This window comes from Mustela erminea, chromosome 5 (genome assembly GCF_009829155.1).
Source record: "Mustela erminea isolate mMusErm1 chromosome 5, mMusErm1.Pri, whole genome shotgun sequence".
Classification (NCBI taxonomy): Eukaryota; Metazoa; Chordata; class Mammalia; order Carnivora; family Mustelidae; genus Mustela; species Mustela erminea.
This window is the reverse complement of record NC_045618.1, coordinates 72,328,004-72,343,177: the sequence shown is the minus strand read 5'-3', so window position 1 is coordinate 72,343,177 and position 15,174 is coordinate 72,328,004. Positions and strand designations below refer to the sequence as shown.

The 15,174-nt window shown below is 41.7% G+C and overlaps 1 protein-coding gene across 5 annotated transcripts in view; it reads left to right on the top strand.

The window, feature by feature from the left end:
• ONECUT1 (one cut homeobox 1) overlaps positions 1-15,174 on the top strand; it is a 44,008-nt gene that overhangs the window by 8,640 nt on the left and 20,194 nt on the right. The window contains exons 2-3 of one of the 5 annotated variants that reach the window (XM_032343773.1): positions 6,411-6,494; positions 12,692-13,706. The exons of 1 other annotated variant lie outside the window; for it this stretch is intronic. In XM_032343773.1, coding sequence (XP_032199664.1) covers positions 6,411-6,478 — 68 coding nt within the window. In that variant the 3' untranslated portion in view covers positions 6,479-6,494; positions 12,692-13,706. Of the gene's footprint in view, positions 1-1,001; positions 2,371-3,208; positions 3,977-6,410; positions 6,495-12,691; positions 13,707-15,174 lie in introns of those variants that run through there. 3 more of the 5 variants (XM_032343776.1, XM_032343772.1, XM_032343775.1) reach the window with 3 other exon arrangements.

The window sequence follows — 15,174 nt, the reverse complement described above, 5'->3', positions numbered from 1 at the left end:
GATTTTTAAAAGCTCTGATGTGATTTAATTGAGCAGCCAAGTTGGGGAACCACTAGTTTATGTGGTAGTTACTATTATTTTCCCTCTTTCTATGTTCACTAAGTTTACATAACTTATCTCTGGTAACACAACTGGAAAGCAGTGATACCCTGAAGTCAGCTTGCCCAGCTCAAAGCACAGAACGCTCTTACTTTCCACCCTGTGCCTACTAGTATGGGTCCACCAGGTCAGTGGACCTAGAATGTGGAGGTGTCAGATTTATTGTCATAAACACCTGATCTAGAAAGTGTCTGCATAGTAAAGGTCTTGCTAGTGGAGAGTGTGTATATTCCTTTGCGACTCACAAGGAAGGTTACTTATGGAAACTTATTTGTTTTTTACTCAAGACTCATAAGAGAGAACTTTTATTGCTGTCTTTTGAAGAAGCAGCCAGAGGCAATGTAGGGCAGTATGAGAGCTAGACATGCAACCGAGGTCTCCCTGTCCATTTGTTCACTTAAACAATTATTGTTGGGCAAGACCCAATCATTGGATGTGTTCTCTGGGTAGGACTGGCCCATTGGAACTCCTGCCTGGAGGAGGGCCCAAAGACCCAAACCTCCCATATTTTTAGGCATTGGTGTTCTGAGATCTTCATTTGCACAACAGTTAGATTTCTTTGCTTCAGATCATTGCCTGTCTTGCTATCCCAAGCTTGCCTGCTACTCACGTTTTAGGACTTTGTACACAAAAAATAATAAATTAACTAAAACTCTGTGTATAAATTGGCAGTCATCCAGAGGACAACTTAGAATTTCCCTCAAACACTAGGTGTTTCCACTTATCCGGTGTCTCTCATCTTCCTTTGCATATGCCATAGGGTACTCAGAATCAACAGTTTCTGAAATCACTACTTTCGTTTTTGCATCTGGTGATGATCTCATAGTCCCAAAGAGAGGTTATCAAAAGAACACAATAAACTATGAGATTTTCGCTTTCTTTCCTGTTGTCTCCTGAAACAGATCAATGGCCCCGGAAATTAAATAAATAAACGAGCGAAGCGCGCCACCTAGTGACCGCCATGCTCACTGCAGGTGAAGTTCGTGAGAGGAGTGGCTAACGGGATTCAAGTATTGATGGAGTCACAAAAATCGTTCATTAAGGCAATTTAATCTTTGCTATTAAATGTCCTTCCAATTCATTTAGGATAATTAAGATGCAGTTAAAGTGATTAAATTCTAATTACTTATGCTAGACAAAGACATATTTGTCACACTAATGCGGTTAACTAAGGACTCAGAAAGAAAGTTAACATTTACTTCAAATGATGCAACTGGAAAAATCAGTTCCTCTTTTCATCATTAATCCAGCGAGCCGGGTGATTATGTAATGGCACTGCAAGCTCATTAAGTAGGGGAAGTGCTGATTAAAATGACTGCTAGGAGGAAAACCGGAACCAAGATCACCTCAGTAGTTCGGTCTGCAGTCCCAGCAAAATTTCTTGGTCTTCTTTCCTTCTAAGCCCCCCACCCCAAAATAGTAAGCAGCTCCCCCATTTAAAAAGGACACCTCACAGAAAGCCTTTATTGCCAGCCTACAGACATTGTTAAACCAAAAGATATTTTTATGTGGTAAATGGAGTCTCAGCATGAGGAGGAGCTAGGCAGGGTGGGGCTGGGGAGGGAATTCCTGAAGTCAGCAGCTCCAGAATGAAAATGTCTTCTGAAGGATTCTGAGGCCACCTCCCTTCACAGAAGCTCCCTTCCAAGTAAGCAGTCCTTCTCCCCTTCCCTAAATCCACTTTTACTGCCTTTGACTCCAGAGACAGATTCCTCTGCATGGAATCCTGCCATGTTTGATTGTTATGCACACTCTGAAGATTGCTAAGTATACCTCAGATGCAAATCGGCCTTTTTTCAGTATTTTTCTACATTCTCATGTAAAGTCATCTAAGGTTATAAACCCTCAAGTTACTAAGGCTATTTTACCATAACGCCCACAAATAATTCCCAGCCTCTTATGGTAGCTTGATTATGAGAGCTCATTAGAGAGAGATGAATTGAAACAACTGGATCTGAAGCTTGCCTTCCTCATAAAAATGGCTTCCTAAGGTGGTGCTCAGCATTTGTCCAGGGTGGGGAGGATAATCAAGGATGAAGATGGTCAGTCATAAAACTGAAGATTATTTTCACCAGGAGATAGGTGTCTTTTAGCCCTTTTAAATTTGCATACTGAAAATCATAATTGTGGAGATTACATCTTTCCCCTATTTATCTCATTGGACTTAAATATTATCCCTGTTTGCCTCATAAGCAAAGACTTTAAAGTTACTATATTCATCAGTTACACAAGTCAAACCACTACGTTTAAAAAATAAATTGGCGGGGTGCCTGGGTGGCTCAGTGGGTTAACCCTCTGACTTCAGCTTAGGTCATGATCTCAGAGTCCTGGGATCAAGTCCCACATCCGGCTCTCTGCTCAGTAAAGAGCCTGCTTCCCCTCTCTCTCTCTCTGCCTGCCTCTCTGCCTACTTGTGACCTTTGTCTGTCAAATAAATAAATAAAATATTTTTAAATAAATAAATAAATTGGCAATTACTTGGATACTTACAGTTATTATTAATTTAATCAGGTTATGGCATTTTATATTACTAAAATAACCAAACAAATTAAAGTTAAAAACCCTGGACTAAGAACCAAAAGCCCCCGAGACAAGTTCTCAGACTAATTAGCTAAGAGAACTTGTCATTTACCCTGTCTGGGCCCTTAGTCTCCTTAAATATAGAATGAAGGATTTGGCCTTAGGGCCCTTCCAGGTCCCACATTCTATGATTGATTGCCTTCTGGGATGCCTGTGTATCCACCGCAAAGTCTTTTGTCTCTATTTAGTGCACTGTCCCAAAGTCAGGATTCAATGAAGTGTAAGCTTCAGGGGCTCATTTCTTGGGCAAGGTCTCAGGTCAGGCTCTACTGTCACCTGGTCAAGAGAAAGCAGCCCGTCCCGTCAGGAGTGCCACCTTCTGGCACAAAAATGCTACAGTCTGACATTCCAATTCCCATGTCCTAATAATACAAGCTATTGGTGAGGATTTGAATCAACAGGAATTTGTACACTGCTGGCTGGTTGGGAATGTAAATTTGGACCATTGCTTCAAAAGATAATTTGGCATTGTTTCATAACCCTGAACCTACACCTATCTAGTGGTTTTACTCTTTGGCATATACCCTAGGTAAACTCACAGATGCTGCTGGAGATGTCTACAAGACTGTAGCAGAATTGGTCATAAGAGCAAAGAAGCCAGAAACATCCCAAGCGTTCACTGACAAGGACATATAAATTGTGATATATTCATGTAATGTAGTAGTATACTGCAATGCAAATGAATGGACAACAGCTATATACAAGTCTTAGGAACATAGTTGAATTAAAAGAAAAGCCATGGACAATCACACATCAAAACAATACCACTTTTCCAAAGCTCAAAAGCAAACAGTGCTGAACAATTTATTGTTTGGAGATACTTAAGAATGTGGTAAAGCTATTTTCAAAAAACAAATGAATAATAAACTCAGATTTCAGAGTTATTCCCAGTTGGGGAAGGTCAGAAGATAAGTAGCTTGAAAAGCCAGTGATGTTGCTGTTCTTTTGTTGGATGCTGCCCTCACAAATGTTCATTTTGTTACTAGGCTTCTTATCTTAAATATCCAGTATTGTTCCTGGAGGTAAATATTTTTAATTTTAACATTGGGGAGGAAAAGTTTTTTTTCTTGGCTCTCCAACCCAAACAGCTTGGACCGGACAAACCCAGCAGCATTTATACACAGTTCCTAGCCACACACCAAACATCAGCCCTCCTAGAAATTATGTTCTGCCAGTTGTGGACAGGACATAAGAAGTGAAAAGAGGAGTTTATCACAGCACTTTATACAAGAGCCAAATTACGGAAACAACCCAAGTGTCCATCAACTGATGAATGGACAACAAAGAAGCGACATGAGGGTGCCTGGGTGGCTCAGTTAGTTAAGCATCCGACTCTTGATTTCATCTCAGGTCATGATCTCAGGGTCACGAGATTGAGCCCTGCACCAGGCTCCACACTGGGCATGGAACCTGGTTAGCATACTCTCTCTCCCTCTACCCATCCCCCACCCACTTGCACACTCTTTCTCTCTTTCTAAAAATAAATAATAAAATATTTTTTAAAGGAAGATGTGGTACGCACATACAATGGAATATTACTCAGCCATAAAAAAAGAATGAAATTGGGGCGGCTGGGTGGCTCAGTGGGTTAAGCTGCTGCCTTCGGCTCAGGTCATGATCCCAGGGTCCTGGGATCAAGCCCCGCATCGGGCTCTCTGCTCGGCCGGGAGCCTCCTTCCTTCTCTCTCTCTCTGCCTGCTTGTGATCTCTCTCTGTCAAACAAATAAATAAAATCTTTAAAAAAAAAAAAAGAAATCTTGCCATTTGCAATGACCTGGTTGGAGCCAGAGCATATTATGCTAAGTGAGATAAGTCAGTCAGAGAAACACAAATACCATATGATTTCACTCCTATGTGGAATTTAAGAAACAAAAAAAATGAGCAACGGGGAAAAAAGAGGGACAAATCAAGAAACAGACCCTTACCTATAGAGAACGAACTGCTGGTTATCGGAGGGGAGCGAGCCGGGAAAGGATGAAGTAGGCGATGGGGATGGAGGAGTGCACTTGCCGTGACGAGCACAGGGTGATGTATGCAAGTGTTCAATCACTATTGTACACCCCAAACTAGTATTACACTGTGTGTAACTAATTGGAATTTAAATAAAAACTTTGAAAGAAAAGTGAGAGAAGAAATTTCATTAGATATGGAAAGAGAGGTTTGTTTTTCATTCGAGTACCAGCTACAACACTGATGTGCTCAGTACTGGAGAAGGTATATACAGCCGACTTGTCCCTTAAGATTCACTGTCTAGTGGGGAAGAGAGACAAATAGCTGTTCGTTTCCTTCTTGATTGTTTTGTGTGTGTATGTGTGTGTGTGCCAATAAAGAGAAGTTTAGGGTGTGATGAAAGGACAGTTTTGAAGATCTGGAAAATGAATAGGACTTGAGTCAGAAATGGAAGAAGAGGTCCACAGACAGAAGGAACAGCAGTATGTGTGGAGGCCCTGGTTGAAATATGTTCTGCTGAAGATTTCTAGAATCTGAATTACTATATAGCTGAAAGCTTGTTTCTTCCTAGCATAGCTAAGTGACATAATACTTTTCCGTCGATAACAAAGGTGTTCTCAGGCACCTAGGTGGCTCAGTGGGTTAAGTGTCTGCCTTCGGCTCTGTCCATGATCCCAGGGTCCTGGGATCAAGTCCCTCATCAGGCTCCCTGCTCAGCGAAGAGTCTGCTTCTCCCTCTGCCCCTTCCCCTGGCTCATGAGCACGCTCTCTTTCTCTCGAAAATAAATAAAATCTTAAAAACAACAACAGCAAAAGTGTTCTCCAGGGTTTCAGTGCTGGGGAGGAGAGGGAAGAGGGTTTTCTATTCCTCTAAGAGTGCAAATCAGATTGGTGGAGGAAGGGTGGGAAGAAGATTATGTGTTGGTTAAAAAGCTTGCCAGATGAGGGGTGCCTGCATGGCTCAGTCAATTGAGTGTCCAATTCTTGGTTTCAACCCAAGTCATGCTCTCACGGAGCATGAGATTGACAAGCCCCAAGTAAAGCCCAGCATCAAGCCCCCCAGTACCCCCAACCATCCCCCCACATGGAGCCCTACCTTCAGCTCCTGGCTTCTTGTTCCTGGGGGAGTCTGCTGAGGATTCTCTCCTGCCCTTCCCCCCATCCCACCCCCAATAAGCATAACCACCTGCAAGCTCTTGCTCTTTCTCTCACATAAATAAATTCCCAGGTGATTCTAATATTACTCCAAGTTGAAAATTAGGACATTGATATTGATAATTTAAGGGCAGGTGGCCTTTTTTTTTTGCCCCTTTAGTTATTTTACCATTTTTCTGGAGTAATCTATAGTTCCATAACTTTATAGGTAGAAAAATAGATACATATAGATAGATCCTGATATAATATATAGTGGAATGAAGTTGTCAGATGATGTATGCTTTTGAAAGAAAACTTGAGTGAGATAATAGAAGAGCAATAACAAGAAACTAGCTAGGATGGGGTGGAAATAGATTATGAGAGTCTGATTGTGTGTCATTTTCAGAAGAGGTGGAGAAAATGGGTGGGCAAAATTTGAGAGATCTATCTAAAGTAAAATTGGGAAGACGTTGTGGAGAACAAAAATGAGAGAGGAACAGACTCCTGTGGTTTTGATTTAGAAAGCTGGGTGCTTGGATATACCTTTAGCCATAGCGTGGTTGTGTGGGGGAGACATGATGTCAGCATCATGCTAATGAGGTGACGATTGTGGGTTCAGTCCATTGGGTCTTGTTTTTACTTCCCAGTGCTGGTGGATAGTGATGCGTGCTTTCATTCCAGCCAGCTGCCTGCATTGGGCCCACATGAGCCTTGAAGAACTAGTGTCCAAGGTTAGCCCAAATCTGTTCCTGCTACTAGAAAAACAAAAGCAGTCCCCTGTAACAGTAGGGCAGGAGCCCTCTCTCTGTGAGCAAAGCCAATACGCAGAGGATGGAAGCACAAATATGTTGGAGGGCGGGCAGGTGTTGCCAAGTCTTGGATTTTGTGACTTTCACATTAGTTTGGGATAAGAACAAACCCCTCCAATGTCAAATTTTGTTTTTCTCTAATCTAGTTTACATAGTTGTTGCCCCATGAACCCCAGTTTTTTTAAGAATTATTTTAAATTAATGTTTATTTTTGAGTATGTGCTATGTGCACATCATGTTTTGAAAGTTAAACAACATAGAATGGTAGATAGAGAAAACGAAGTTCTCATAATCTATTCCTCAGTACCCAGCCCCTCTTTCTAGAGGCAACCCTTGTTACCAGTTTCTTAGGTATTTTTTTTTTCCAAATAAGAACTTCTAGGAAGAAGAGTGAATGCTTCTTGTTTCCTTTATTCTGCTCTGTTTACCAACAGTTGCTTTCCTAGAAATGTATTTACATACTCGGCAAGGTGCTGCCCAGTGAAATTATCTGAATATTGCAATTAAGGAGTAGCACAGGGTGACCACCCTTCCGGGTATGTTGAACGTGGTCTCAAGTGCTTCAGTGGAGGTTCCTTTATCCAGCTCTTTCATGAAAGACAACTTAATATAGGAAAGTTGTTCAAAATTTAAGCTTATCTACCACCTTGCCTCCCTACTTTAAAATAATACAATACCTGGGTGCCTGGGTGGCTCAGTTGGTTAAATGTCTGCCTTCGGCTTGGGTCATGATCCTGGAGTCCTAGGATCGAGTCCCACATGGGGCTCCCTGCTTGGCAGGGAGTCTGCTTCTCCCGCTGACTTCTCTCTCTCTCTCTCAAATATATAAAAGATCTTAAAAAAAATACAATACCCAAATATAACTATTGTATCATTTTAGAACACTACCTTCAACACAATGAATTTTTTTTTCAGTGAGTTAGTTATTGTACTATATATGTGTATATATACACATATATAGTACTATATATATAGTACTATATATATATATATTCTTAGATATCTATGTATATATACATAGATATATGTATATATATCTAAGAATATATATATATATTCTTAGATCCTGCATTTGTCCTGACATAGCTTTAGTAAATATGTTTTTTTAAAGATTTTATTTATTTATTTGACAGATAGAGATCACAAGTAGGCAGAGAGGCAGACAGAGAGAGGGAAAGAGAGAGGAGGAAAAGGAAGCAGGCTCCCTGCTGAGCAGAGAGCTGGATGTGGGGCTCGATCCCAGGACCCTGAGATCATGACCTGAGCTGAAGGCAGACGCTTTAACCCACTGAGCCACTCAGGCACCCCAGTAAATATGTTTTTTACGATGTGGTGCCTTCCTACTGTGTCCAATAACTCTGTGTCTTATTTTATTTAAAAGATTTTATGTTATTTATTTATTTGAGAGAGACAACAAATACAAGCAGGAAGAGGGTCAGAGGGAGGAGCAGACTCCCTGGTAAGCAGAAGCCTGATGCAGCTCAATCCCAGGATCCTGGGATCATGACTTGAGCTGAAGACAGACACGACTGAGCCATCCAGGCGCTCTGTATCTTATGCTTTTTAATTCTAATTATCTCAAAAAAACAAAATAAAACAAAACTCCCTTGTAAAGTATTAATGTTTGAGCACCTGGGTGGCTGAGTCAGTTAAGCGTCTGCCTTCAGCTCAAGTTGTGATCCCGGGGTCCTGGGATTGAGCCCTGAGTTGGGCTCTCAGCTCAGTGGGAAGCCTGCTTCTCCCTCTGCCTGCCACACCCCCTGTTTGTGCTCTCTCTCTCCCTTTCTGTCAAGTAAATAAATAAAATCTTTTAAAAAATAAAGTATTAATGTTAATCAAGGAAAAGGATGACAAGAATCACCCATAAAACCCCCACTCAGAGATAACCCCCCCTTTTCATGAATATCCTTCTAATCTTTCCTCAGTGGGATGATACATACATACTAATTTATAACTTTTAAATTAAAAATCCCATATTATTAAATTTATGGTAGAACATTTGAAAATACATAAAAGAATAATGGAGACAATAAAAATCCCTGATAATTCTGTCATCCCTCTCCCTCCCAAACAGCTCATGACCAGCATGCATTCATTTAGCAGATACGAATAGACAGGATGTTTGTGATTTGCAGGACAGAAGAGATGGACACAGAAGGACAAAGACAGTTCCCTCTGCTCTAATGAATGACACAGCAGTCGGAAACATTTTACAAAAAACATTACTGATTATTTGTTTTACTACTTTAAAAATAATTTTTCTCTAGTTATTAAAGTAATACATGCTAGATGTAGAAGCTTTGGAAAATATGAAACATTATAAACCATACAACAAACTCAAATTATCCACTCCATAAACCAGAGATGGTACCTGTGATTTTCTGGCTTGTTTCCTTCTAGCTTTTTAAAAGTACAAAGATAGGGGCACCTGGTGGTACAGTTGGTTAAGCACCTGGCTCTTGGTTTCAGCTCAGGTCCTGATCTCAGGATCTTAACATCAAGTCCCAGGTGGGGCTGTGCACTCAGGGTGGAGCCTGCTTGAGTTTCTCTCACCCTTTTCCTTTGCCACACGCCCCCCCCCACCCCAGCTGCTCAGACACACGCATACGCGTGCACACACACACACACACACACACACACACACTATCCCTCTATAAAATAAAGACGTTTAAAGAAAAAAAAATAGGGGAGTGTCTGGGTGGTTCAGTCAGTTAGGCATCTGCCTTCCACTGGGGTCGTGATCCCAGGGTCCTGGGATAGAGCCCTGTGTTGGGCTCCCTGCTCAGCGGGGAGTCTGCTTTCCCCTCTCCTTCTGCCCCTCCTCCTGCTTGTGCGTTCTCTCTCTCGTGGACACACCAAATAAGTAAAATCTTTTAAATAAATACATAAAAGTACAAAGATAGAGATACATGAAATTTTTATTTTTCACAAAATTGAGCTCATAGAGAATTTACAATTGACAGTGTCATTAAATATTTTTTTAAATTTTATTATTTACTTATTTGACAGAGAGAGAGATCACAAATAGGCAGAGAGGCAGGGAGATAGAGAGGAGGAAGCAGGCTCCCTGCTGAGCAGAGAGCCCGATGCAGGGCTTGATCCCAGGACCCTGAGATCATGACCTGAGCCAAAGGCAGAGGCTTAACCCAGTGAGCCACCCAAGTGCCTGACAGTGTCATTAATTATTATCCAAAAGCTTGATTTAAAAAAAAATTTTTTTGGAAATTATTTCAAGTTTTTTTTAAAAAAATAGTCCAAAGAACATCCGTATACCATTTTCCCAATTGTTAACAGGACTGGTTGACCAGCTGTTAGCATTTTACCCCATTTGCTTTATCATACGTGCACACATGGTCAACTGTTCATGCTTGCTCTCTGTCTCTTTCTCATGTACATACACATACACACAGAGAAATTTTTGTCATGGACCATTTGAGGGTAAGCTACATCCATCTGGTCCCTTTGTGTATTTCCAGGAGTAAGGCTATCCCTTATGCAACTAAAGTTCACTTTCATTAGTTTACCCAGTAATGTCCTATATAGCATTATTCTTCTCCAAGACAGGATCCTGTCCTGAGGTGAGCTGTCATATCTCCTTTCTTCTTTGATCTGAAACAATTCCACAGTCTTTCTTTGCCTTTTATAATACCGACATGTTGGCAGCATATGATCCCCACTGTTTATTTTTATTTTTTTATTAACATATATTGTATTATTAGCCCCAGGGGTACAGGTCTGTGAATCAGATCCCTACTTTTTAAAATTTTTATTTATTTACCAGAGAGAGAGAGAGAGAGAGAGAGAGAGAGAGAAAGAGAGCGCACCAGTAGGGGGATCAGCAGGCAAAGGGAGAGAAGCAGGCTTCCCGCTGAGCAGGAAGCCCGATTGGGGCCTCCATCCCAAGGACCCTGAGAGATGACTTGACCCGAAGGCAGATGCTTAACCAAAAACCACCCACATGTCCCCAATCCCCACTTTTTGAAAAAAAGATATTTCTCATTTTGTGTTTTTGTTTTGTTTTGTTTTGTTATATTTTATTTATTTATTTGACAGAGAGAGATCTCAAGTAGGCAGAGAGGCAGGCAGAGAGAGAGGAAGAAGCAGGCTCCCTGCTGAGCAGAGAGCCCGATGCAAGGCTCGATCCAGGGCTTGATCCCAGGACCCTGGGATCATGACCCAAGACAAAGGCAGAGGCTTTGATCCACTGAGTCACCCAGGCGCCCCTCTCATTTTGTGTTTGATGGATGTTTCCACATGAAAGGATTGAGGTGATGCTTTCTTACCCAGAAAGCTGCATGGGTGAGGTGTGTCCTTCTCAAGGATCACATCTAGAGGCCCAATGTCTGTCTGTCCCTCCCTTGACTGGTGAGTTCATTTCAATCACCCAGTCAAGCTATTGCTAAGTTTCTCCGCTGTATAATCACTTGTGAGTTGGTATTTTTTTTTCCCTTTTTTACAACTAATAAGCAGTTTGTGGGGAGATACTTTAAGGTGCTGCAAAACCCTATTTCTTTTCAAAATTCCCCATGGATTTAGATTTAGATTAAGAATCTACTGATTCTTACCTGATCTAGTCTTTATCAAAATGAGTCTCCATCTCCAGCAGTCCTGCCAGGTTTAGCAGATAGCTCTCAGCTTTCTTCATTGGCAAGACCTCCCTTCCCTTTCATTGATTCTTCCACTTATTATCAGTATAAACTCAGACATTACTTTTTCCCCCCAATGCTTTATAATTCATTACTGTACTCACCTTCTTCAGTGCTCAAATTATCCCAGTGGGGATTTGACCAGTGGGGGACCCTTTAATCTGGCTCCTGTGTTCTTGGGACATTTTTTTTTAACTTTCTGGTGTTATAATAAGATGTACAAAGCTCATCTGTTACCTGCTCTGTCCAACTCTTCAATCTACCACTTTAATGAGCCCTGATGTATTATGGTGGGGAATGTTGTTAGAGACCAAGAAGTCCTGGGCACTAGGGGTAGTGCCAGGGTGACTTTGTTTTGGGATCCCCCCGAAAAATACAGGAAATATATGTGTGCTTATTTATACACATACATGCAAATATACATATATATTCACATATATATATATATAATATATACATAAACATGCTTGTGTACAAATTTAAAAATCATGAGTTCACACGAATACCTCTGTATCCAATTGCAAACTATACCCACTGAATTTTTTCTTGCCTTCTCCTATTCCATATTTGTACATATTTGGAGTTATTGTGAGTTCAGACTCAGACCACTGCAATAAGACAAATATAGCAATAAAGTGAGTCAAATGAATTATTTGGTTTCAGTGCATATAAAAGTTATGTTTATACTACACTATTAAGTGTGGAGTACCATTATGTCTATGAAAGGTGCATACCTTAATTAAAAATACTTTATTGCTAGGCACCTGTGTGGCTCAGTTGGTTAAGCGTCTTCCTTTGGCTCTGGTCATGATCCCAGGGTCCTGGAATCCAGTCCCGCATTGGGGGGGGTCCTTGCTCAGCAGGGAGCCTGCTTTTCCCTCTGCTGCTCCCACTACTCGTTCATTTGTCTAACTTTATTGCAGTATTTGTAACCCCTTTGCTCTACAGTAAGAACCCTGGCATCCGTAACATCTCTCTCTTTCTTTCTTTCTCCACCACCCATACTTACTTTTACTCAATCTTATATCTAAAATAATTTCAAAATTGCTTCACCCATACCCATAAAATAAACAAACCTGTTATAAAAATTTTTAGGTAAGGTTCATTTGCAATTCTTCCCCCCATACCTATGCCCAGCATCACTTGGGAACCTGTTAGAAGTCCTACTGATTCAGAAACTCTGAGGTGGAGCCCAGGAATCTGTATTTTTACAAGCTCTGGAAGTGATTCTAAAGCTGAAGTTTGAGAAGCATAGCCGGAAATTTGCAACATGGGTTTATGATATGTGTATGTGTGTGTACACAGAACAGGCTATTCCCAGGTAAAGTGGTGCTTTAAACGTATTCTAACCCTAACAGCCATGAAGCTGGTCCAGTGCAAACTAATAGGGATTTTTCTGTCACAGCATGGGTATGGAGGTGTAAAGTAAAAGCAAATAAACACCCCAGTTCTATTTTCTCTTCCTGGTGCCAGGAGGATAATCAGGAGCAGAGTGGGCGAGCGTGAAGGACCATCACTTGCCAGAGGGGGCGGCCTGCAGCTCCACATCTGCCCCTCCCCTGCCCCCCTCTGCATTGGACGGTTACCAGTACCCTCAAGATGGAGGAGGTGTCATCTGTTCTGAAAAGCTCACAGCCCTGAATCTGTTCCTTTCTGTTCTCACCCAGCCTTGATTTGTGTCCCTTGATTTGATAGCATCCCTGTATTTGACTGAGCATGTATGGACCAGTCACCACCCAGACTTAGCAAGGACAAACACAGCATCTTTCTCTCCTCTGAAACCCAGCGACCCCACCTACGTACTTCATCTGGGTGAGGCTGACTGCCCTGCCTCCAGCTTGTTTCAGTGTCCCCGCCCAAATTCAGCCCCTCGGCATCTTCTTTTCCACTCTGTTACTTCAGCCTCCTCCCCGAACCCCCTTCCATCTCAACCAGAGGAGCGGTGGCTGCACCAGTTTCCTTTACCAGGGGCTCAGCATCCCCCTTTCACTGACTTCACAGTTACAATTCAGAAATATCCCCTACAGTACCATTAAACTGCTTCAAAACAGTTATCCCGTGAAAAGGATTAAAGAAATCTCATGGAATTTCATTCTCTGTACACACTCAAAGTTTAGTCTTCTGTCTTGGGTGTATCCATTTTCTGTGATACAGAAAATGGGCCATATCCAAATTATTTTCTGGGCCACATCCAAATTATTTTTCCAGCAAGGATGCTGAATATGCCAAAGAAATAGTCCACAGCCTACTGTTACGGAACTCTGGGTCTAGTGAGAGAGATGAGTAGGTAAATAATTGTCTGGAGAAATGGTGGGGAGGTGACCTGACCAAAGGAGAAAACAGTTCTGTTTGGATGGGAGAGGGGGTAGAGAAGGCTTACCAGAAAATGAGATATTTGAGCTGGGCTTTGAACACACGGGGAAAATTTTGTATAGAAAAGAAAGACAGAGGCACCTGGGTGGCTCAGTTGGTCAAGTGGCTGCCTTTGGCTTAGGTCATGATCCCAGGGTCCTGGGATCGAGTTCTGCAGCGGGGTCCCTGCTTGCTCGGTGGGGAGCCTGCTTCTCCCGCTCTCTCTGCCTGCCACTCTGCTTACTTGTGCGCGCGCTCTCTCTCTCTCCCTCTGTCAAATAAATAAATAAATAAATTTTTTTAAGAAAAGAAAGACAAGGAAGGACATTCTGGGTGAGGGAACAACTTGAGTGAAAGAAATAGAGGTGTGAAAATTCATGGTGGATCTAGGACTGACTTCTGAGGAGTGTGGCTCAGCAGGGGTGGTAGACAGGCAGTAGTAGGTGGTAAGATGGGAAAGGCAGTTGCAGTCAGAGTCAGGGTCCTAGAATAGCCACCAGCTGCTTTCCTTTCAGGCTCTTGAGAGGCCCTTGTGAGACTGATTATACATGCCATTGGGAGAATAACATTTACAATTCGACTCTATGGACAATCTTCCAGAAATGCAAATAAGGAAAACCACTAATTTGAAATTTGTTATTAATTATGGAAAATTTCTGGTAATTTTGTGAAAAGTCAAAATTGTAGGTTATTTTTAAAGGAATTCTATTTTGGGCACCTGCAGGGCTCAGTGGGTTAAGCCTCTGCTCAGGGTCCTGTGGTTGAGGCCCGCAGCAGGCTCTATGGTCAGCAGGGAGCCTGCTTCCCCCCCACTCTCTCTGCCTGCCTCTCTGCCTCCTTGTGTTCTCTCTCTCTCTGTCAAATAAATAAATAAAATCTTTAAAAAAATAAAATAAAGGAATTATATTGTATAATTTTCAATTGCTACAAATATTATAAAGTATTATACATGGCTATTATACATGGCGTTATAATTCAAGAAATAAGATCAACAAACTAAGACTTGCAATACACAGTAGGCCCAAATGAGGTAATAACACATCAAAAGCATGTAATTCATCAGGTCTACCATTTGTTTTGATTTTTTGATGAATCAACATCAAAATCAATATCACACTTCCAATTACTGGGGTCTGAACTATTGAAAGGCTCTTTAAGATGAGGGATACTGATATGATAAAACTCCAAAGGATCAGGCATTAAGAGAAATGTAGGATTTTAAAAATCAGATTTTCTGCACCAGGCTTTCGAAAACAGCCACATTACCTTTTGTTACTAACTAAACAAGCAGGTGCAAGGCAGTGGCATCTCTTCCCACTGGTTCCTCTGAAGCTGCAGTGCAGGGAAAGAGCTTCATGGAAGGGTGGTTCTGGTAGTGGTGTTTCTTCCCATGAGCCTCAAAAAGCTTGAGCTTGTGCTCAGGAAAATGTGTGTGTGTGAGTGCAAATGGCCAGCGAAAGGACAATGCAAGTATCCTAGGGATAGGAAAATGTATTCATTCAACGAGGATTCTCAGCTCACCATTCTAGCCCAAGTTCAGCCTATATGAGAAGGAACACAGAACAAATGAGAGAAGACAAAGTTTGTGGGGAGAAGAACTAAGA